We start from the raw sequence: 8072 nt of genomic DNA on the forward strand, positions 1-8072 counted from the left end.
TTTATTTTCCGTGTTGTGCTACCTTATCAGCGGTGCCTGAGAAAATCATGTGAAGACTTTGATTTCAGGTTGGGATGGTCATGAAGGCCAGTGACACGGTGTTGCCTTAGTGATCCTGTGATCCCAACTGCTTTCAAGATTCCAACTTAAAGTTTTCTTCTTTTTCTTAAGTACATATTAAAACCACTTAGAAGCTTTGGCAGTTAATTTTCATAAAAAGAAAGTTCAGAGCAAATATTCAAAGAAAATTGTTTTTCTCTAGCTTTTACCTACTACTGTTCCAGGGTGACACCACCCTTAGCAAATTTCCTAACATTTGAGGTGGTATTCAGTTTCTCTTAGATTTCTAATAGATTTCTTCCAGTCTTGGGAGAGTTATGGGCCTGCTTGTACTTGCTCCTCTGCCTCTGTAGTGGGGTTGAATCCTTTGTGTTGAAAAACATCCCCAGACAGTTTTTCTTTTTTCCCCTACCTCTCTCCTTGCCTGCTTCATTTTCTTTGGTAGTGGGGATTAAACCCAGGGCCTTTATACTGAGCTGCACTCTTAATCCATTTTGATTTTTTAATTTTGAGACAGAATTTTGCTAAGTGACTGTGTTACCCAGACTTGGCTTAAGCTTTCAATTCCGCTGCCTCCACCTCCCAGAATTCTAGGATGACAGAAAATGTGTGTCACCATGCCCAGCTGACTGTTTGGTACTGTACCCAGAAAATCTACAATGAACATTCTATTATTGCATTTTAAAGCTTAGAGCCTCCAGAAGATCTGCTGTGGGCTTTGACATCCCAGAAACTCCAGCCACTCTTCGGGGTACTCTGCAGAGCTCTCAGCTCTGTGTTTATTAGCAGAGCAGCATGGGGGTGAGATGAGGAGGGTGGGGTGGCAGGCCTGGTTTACTTTTTGTAAAGAAATTTTACAGAAAAAGAAGGGGGAGGAGGCTGGGGAGATGGCTCTGTGGAATAAGCGCTCTCCTGGCAAGCACAAGGGCCTGAGTTCAATCCCCGATTCCACACACAAAAAAAAAAAAAGATTGGAGGCTTGGAGGAGTGTCATGCCTCAATAGAGAGCATAAAGCTAGATGGGAAAGTAGGCTTGAGAAGCTAAGAGGAACTTTTCTCCTGAACCAAACTTTTCCTGTCATGAAATGACCACTACCTGAGCTCTTTCAAAGTTCAGAACAGCTAAATACAAAGCAAAATAATAATAATAACCAGCACTTACCACACACCAGGTACTGTTTTAAGCACTGCTGAAATATTAACCAAGTTAACCAGCACAGCACCGAGTGGGTGCTGTTCCTGGAAAGCAAACTCGTGAGGACAGTGTTGACTGGACTTGCCCTGGAGAGACAGCGAAGGCCAAGACCTGCTTCCCCATCCACTCCACGCACCACCACAAGAGCAGGCACTTGGAGACAGGCAACTGTAACACGGGACCGCAGGCCATGTGCTGTCTCCCAGTTCTGGAGCCTGGCTGTGCTGGTGTGAAGCTCCGTGGAAGGTTGGACTGACAGCTCAGCATGAGCACTGTGGATGGGAAGCATAAAGCAGGCAACGTGGTTCCTGCCACCAACTGCCACTTTGGTCAGGTACCAGAGCTGTTAGGTGAGGGCAGTCCTCTGTGCTAGACCTAGTAGCTGAACTAAGGAAGGTGAGAGCGGGAAAAGCCACAGTGGTATGGCTGCTTTCCCTCCATGCCTCAGTCACCAACCCAGCCCGGTGGTGTCTCTCCTGCAGGGGGAGCTCCTGTGTGGAAAGCAAGTGTCCTGCTGGACTAAGGAAAGGCAGTGGGGTCAGGCCTGGGGGGCAGAGGTTGGAGCTGAGGGAAGGAAAGGCCACCTGCAGTGAATGTTTGAGTCAGTCAGCAAGTGTGCTTCCGGGTGCCACAAGCGGCCAAGCCTGTCTCCCATCCTGGGCCAGGCCTTCATGTTTATCCCGCGCTGGCTCCCTTATCATGAAAACGTGTAATATTTACCAACTTCACCCTGAACGAGTCCCTCAAAGTAGATACAGGGTGAACATGCTGTCCTGAATGCTGTGTACAGTCTCCTGGGCACTTTCACCTACATCTCTTGCATCTGCACAGCCTGGTGGAGCAAGAATTGTTACTGGAGTGACCTGGAGGCCAAAGGTAACGGAGAAGCTACACAGTGCCACGGGGGTGACCAGTTCCCAAAGCTTCCACACAGTGTTCTCATCGCAGCTCCAGTTTGTGAAGCCCTTGGCGCAGTTCTGGACTTCATGATTTTAAGATCGCCTCTGAGGGAGGAGATCCTGTAATTGCGGGCACTTGCTTGGGCAGTGTTTGTGATCCTCCTGCACACTGGGCATTCTTGAAGTGTGGGCCACTTGGGGTTCCACACCCCTCCACTTTTCATCCCTGAATGTGGGCTTTAAATTTGCCTGTGCCATGAGCATTCCAGGCCGTGCTCGAGAGTCTGCTGGTCACGGAGCAAGGTGACAGGCTCGCTTTCTAGATGTGAAGAGCCTGGCTCTTGTCCATATCTAGGGCTGAGGAGGTGCACTCTGAGAAGGATATAATTCTGTCCCCTCTGTCTTAGTCACTCTTTTGTCTCTAGGACACAAAGCTCAGCACCCACTAGTTAAAGGAGAGGTGCGTTTTGGCTCACACTTTCCCTCTGTGTTCCCCTGGCTCCAAGGAAGAAATAGTATTGTAGGAGAGTCTGCTGTGGAGGAGAGCTGCTTGCAACCAGGTGGTCAGGAAACAGAGAAAGAGTTGGGGGAAATGCACCCTTCCAGGCCATGCACCCCGGGACCCAACTTCAAACAGGCCCCACCTCCTAGCAGGAAGCCAGCTACTGAACTCATCAAAGGTGGAGCCACGGATGAATACAGCTCTCCCACAATCACCTTCCACCACCTGTTCTGAACCTATAAGGCCTTTGGGAGACAACCCAGATCTAAACCATAATATTTTCCCTATTACCATTTCTAGAGGATCCCTCTTCCTAGCTCTCTATTCCAGCTCATCTCAGAAAGACGGTGGATGAGGTGGAGATTGATGACATTAGGAGAGTAGTTTGCAAACATTTTGTAAAATGTCATCTTTTACTTCTGTTCTAAGCATCTTAATATGGTAAGAAAAATGATTTCTAGGCTTGGCTTAGCTGTAGCTCACTTCCTGGTATATGGACCTTTTTTCTCCATGTAAAGAAAGAAAGGAGCTCAGCCTCTCAGTCTCTCCATCCACCCATGCACCCTTCCATCTACTGATCCACCCATCCATCAATCCATTCATCCACCCATCCTTCCATCCATCCATCCATCCATCAGTCCCCCCATCATGCCTAACATGTTCTAGGTGCTTGGGATATGAGAAAAACAAGTCCTTGATCTTGAGAAAGATAAATCCAGTTTAGGCAGTATAAATATAAGGAGAAATGGAAACACAGCAATTGGTTTCCTGGACATTTGATATGACAATGAATATGAGATGTTAAAAAAAGAAATTATCAGGACTGGCCAGATAGCTCAGGGGACTAAAACGCCTGCTTCAGCAGAGCATAGGGACCAGGGTTCGATCCATGGTGTGCCATGCTGGCCCTGCCCCCAGGGTGCTCTGAGAAAGCGATTGAGACTGAGTGTGGTGGCACACACCTCTAATCCCAGTGCTTGGGGGACTGCAAACAGGAGGATCACTAGGTCCAATCTGTGTGGTGAGACCCATTGACCCTGCACTAAATACATAAAAAAAAAGAAACTGTCAAATTATTTAACATTTTCTAATTCTATAGAAGAAAAAAATTTTTTTTAAATTGCAGGAATACTTTGCACAAAGGGCAAAAGACAAATATCTTTTATATTAAATAGTTCTCTAAAGCACAGTTTCTTGAATTTCCACATGCATTTTCGGGCAAGTCTGTGGATCCATTCTGCTGTGGGACTCTTGCCTGCCCAAAAGTCAGCTCCCAGGTGGTTGTGATTACAAATACCAAGGCAAAAGCGAGCATCTTAAATCATTCCTGCCACTGATTTTGAGCATTTAACTGTGACATAGGAATAGAAAGTATAATTAAAAGCTCAATTTTTCTATGAAAACTCTAAGAAGGAGCATCACAGTGACCTTTCTAGGTCACTAACCTCTGATTCTTTTTTTTTTTTTTTTTTTTTTTTTTATTTTAGGGAAGGGTTTACAGGGTGTTCAGGGTCTCACTACTAGATCAGACTCACAGTGATCTGCCTGTTTACAGCCTCCCAAGAGCTGGGATTACAGGCACACACTACCACGCTCAGTCTCAATTACCAGCTCAGTGTGTGTGCCCTGGGGGCAGGGCTGGCACAGCAGGCCCAGGGATCGAACCCCTGGCCCCTGCACTTTAATCCACTGACTATTTGGCCAGCCCTAACCTCTGATTCTGAAGTGCTGATGACCCTTACATTCATCGTAAACCTGTGCTCCTTGATAGGAAGTCTATTGTTTTAATATTTTCTGATGACTAGAATCCAGTAAAATAGCAGGAATTAACATTGAGATATCACCCATGCTCTGAGAGTTGAGTGGCAGACTTTGGTTAAGTAGAAATGAACAGTTTAAACAGCTCGACTGTTGCACTTTGATTAGGCTTCCATGTGGTTAATACGGGAAAAATAAAGTACAGGTGAGTGTCTTTGAGCACATCTATACGGTTCATACAAGCCAAGGCTAGGCTGTGCAGCCCAATAGGACTCTCTGTGGTGATAGAAATGTTCTGCTGTGGTGATCAAGCACTTGAAATGTGGACAGTGTAACTGAAGCACTGAATGCTTAATTGCACATTATTTTAATTAACTTAAGCTTGAACTTACATAACCATACAGCACCAGTATTGGAGAGCTCTAAGACATGGCAGCAAAAAATCAGAATGGCTTTTTCTTCTCTGTTTCTATTTTCACTTCCCTTAATTTCCTCCCTGCTGTGCTTATCTTTTTCTACTCCCAACCCCATGACTACTGCATAAAACAAGAAAGTAAAGTAGACCCTAAAGAGGGTGTTTCCTGAAGAGCTATAGAAGCAACTCCTGTGTGAGAAATAAATTCTCTAGTGGAATAGGAACAGGATTGCCATGAAAAGCTATGTTCCCAAGTCCCTTGGGATAGGACCTTGCCAGTGCGTTGGATTTCCTTTGAGCTCTGGAATCTCAAAAGGTACGAATGCGGGAGACAGAACCAAATGTCATTTTCTGGTTTAGCTCAGCAGTAGCTGACTAATAATTACTTTTTGACTAAACAAAGACCATCACAGCACGATAATCACTTCTCCAACTCTAGGAGTTGCCATCAGGGCCCAACTTTATCTACCTCTCAGGAATGTTGGAGTCAATAACTGATTATTGCTTAGATTGAGTTACTAAGCAATTATATATTGGCAGCAATAAATATTATGATGGAAGTTATTGTAGAGTATTGAATAATTAAACACACCAGAGGGAAGCTGGCCTATAGCAACTAACTATAGCAGACTGAATAGTTATGTTATTATTGGAAAGCAAATATGATTTAAAGTAGCAAAACCCATGATCCTAGGTGGTGCAAATATCTAATTTTTTTTTCTCCTTTTAACCTTATAGACAGTATTGATAAACAAGATACATCGTTGCCTACCTGGGCCATAGTTCTGCTTGCAGTATCGTTTTCATTGCTTTTGATCCTGATCATTGTTCTGATTATCATATTTTGCTGCTGTTGTGTCTCTGGGAAAGAGAAAAAAGGTAATTTTTTTCAAAGTAAATTTGCATGTGGTTGTGAACTTTGGGCACAAGCAGCTGAAGTAATGGAGCTCTCTGACTCTTTCAAAAGTTGCTTCACTTATAATGAGCTATAACACCACACCTGTCAGAATGACTGTTATCAAAAAGACAAAGATAAGTGTTGGCAAGGCGATAAAGAAAAGGGAACTCTTGCACACTGCTGCTGGGAATGTAAATAGGCACACCCACTATGGAAAAACAGTGTAAAGGTTTTTAAAATTTAAAATAGTTGTATCATATAATCCAGTACTCCACTACTGGGTTAAAGTGTTATTTACAATAGCGAAGGAATAGAAACAACTGAAGTGGCCATCAACTGATGAATGGGGAAAGAAAATGTGAAATATAAGTACACAAAATGGAATAGTATTCAAGTGGGGGGAAACTCTGTCAATTGGGACAACATGGATGAACTTAGAAGACACCACATAAGTAAAAATAAGCCAGGCACAGGCATGGCATGATCTCACCGTATGTGGAATCCATAAAAGTTGAACTTATAGAAACAGATTGGTGGTTGCCAGGGGTGGGTTCAAGGTGTTGGAGACATGTTGGTCAAAAGATAAGCTTAGGCAGATGAATAAATAAAATCTGGGGAGTCATTGTAAACCTGATGACTGGGCCGGGGAGATAGCTTGGTAGAATAAGTGCTTGCCTGGCAAGTGCAAGGGCCTGAGTTCAATCCCTGGTTCAAAAAAAAAAAAAAAAAAAAAAAAACCTGATGACTATAGTCACAATGTGTTGTACACTTTAACTTGCTAAATGTTCTCACCAGAAAAAGTAATTAAATATGTGAAGTGATACAAGTGCTAGATCATTTAGCACTTGATGCATCCTTGTATCAAAACACTGCATTATGCACTATAAATATATATAATTTAGACCAGTTACACCTTTATCAAGCTGGGAATATGATAACAAGGACAAAAGAAAACTGAAAACGAAGGAGATACTGGCTTGCAAAGTATTTGAAAGTAGCTATGGTCAAATTCACCGTAAGGAAGAGGGGTGTCTGAGGGAGGAAGCTGCTCCCTTTGGACCTGCTGTACAGTTTCCAAGCACCAAGGACTCCCCACTTTTGAGAAGGTGATGAGGTGGCATCTTCGTCACCAAAGACACTGATTACTTACTTGGCTAGTGTGGTTTTCTTGCAAGGATGTAGGACTACTGTAGTATGTCATTAGATGAGATTGGGTTTTTTTCTAGAATGATATGTATTTGAACACCTCAGAAGGCTGTTTCTGTTTTGTGGAGTTTCAAGATTCCTTTTGCAAATGAATGCTTATGGTATGGTAGAAAGGAAAATAAGGTTTTCTGTTCATAACAAAATAGTACAAAATAAATGAATAAAATTAGCCCCACATTTCCTCTGGACGAGGACGCCTGACCACGCCACACTGTATGAGAGCAGTGGCCTTGGTTTGGGTCTCACCAGTAGCAAGGCAGGCTGGTCACAGGGTAGGGGAGTCCATGACCTCCAACCCATGGGTTTGTTATGCAGACGACCCAGAACTTTCTAAGTGCTGGTTATCTGTCTATCCCTGTATTTCTTTCACCTACTCCTACGTGTGTATTTTCTAAAGTTAAATTATTTTTTCATATTACAGCATGTTTAATTTCAGACAAATTATAGACTAATACACTATAAGTGATTTAAAATTTAGAAGAAAAGAGTGAATATATTCATAGTTAATTTGTATAGTCAGTTATAAAGGCACTAATCACAAAAAGTGGTGGTTTCACTTTGTAAGCACCAGAGACAGATACAGCTTTCATTTGTAATCTTCCGTCAATGTTATGCTTTAGTAAACATGGCTAAGAAGGGTTCTAAAACAAATTTTAAAGCCAGTATTGGGCTTTCATAGCATCCTATTAAAATTATGAACAGTACATTGATGCCTATGATCATTACTTCAATAATGTACTTACCAGGGGTCCCTGTGTTCCTTTGGCCAGGCCAGTTGTGAGGTTCTAGGTGCTTCATGTCCTGGGTTCCTCCGTCTACACTAGCTGCCCGGGGACCCGAGTGTTTTCATGCCAGTTGCCCATCCCGTGGTGCAGGGGGGATGGGGATTCCTCTAGTTTTTATTGCACTCCTGGAGGAGGCTTTCTGGCAGAAAAGACAGGAGAACAGATTATTGTAACAAAAGTTAAATTATTTTTCTTAAGAGTGGAGGTTTGATGTTTAAGCATATATCAGGTGGTTTGCATTTTTATTTATTAGCTAACTGCCATCTAAAGAAGACAATTGGGGGAAGGGAGGGAGAGAGAGAGAGAGAGAGAGAGAGAGAGAGAGAGAGAGAGAGAGAGAGAGAGAGAGAGAGA

The 8072-nt window shown here is 43.3% G+C and overlaps 1 protein-coding gene across 3 annotated transcripts in view; it reads left to right on the forward strand.

Annotated features, from left to right (window-relative positions):
* Positions 1–8072, forward strand: part of Igsf5 (immunoglobulin superfamily member 5) — a 39868-nt gene that overhangs the window by 18095 nt on the left and 13701 nt on the right. For 2 of the 3 annotated variants that reach the window (XM_004631773.2, XM_004631774.2), the window contains one exon: positions 5568–5708. In XM_004631773.2, coding sequence (XP_004631830.1) covers positions 5568–5708 — 141 coding nt within the window. Of the gene's footprint in view, positions 1–2579; positions 2835–5567; positions 5709–8072 lie in introns of all 3 variants that reach the window. The other variant, XM_023716002.1, reaches the window with a different exon arrangement.

Source organism: Octodon degus, unplaced genomic scaffold (genome assembly GCF_000260255.1).
Source record: "Octodon degus isolate 3935 unplaced genomic scaffold, OctDeg1.0 scaffold00045, whole genome shotgun sequence".
NCBI classification, from domain to species: Eukaryota; Metazoa; Chordata; class Mammalia; order Rodentia; family Octodontidae; genus Octodon; species Octodon degus.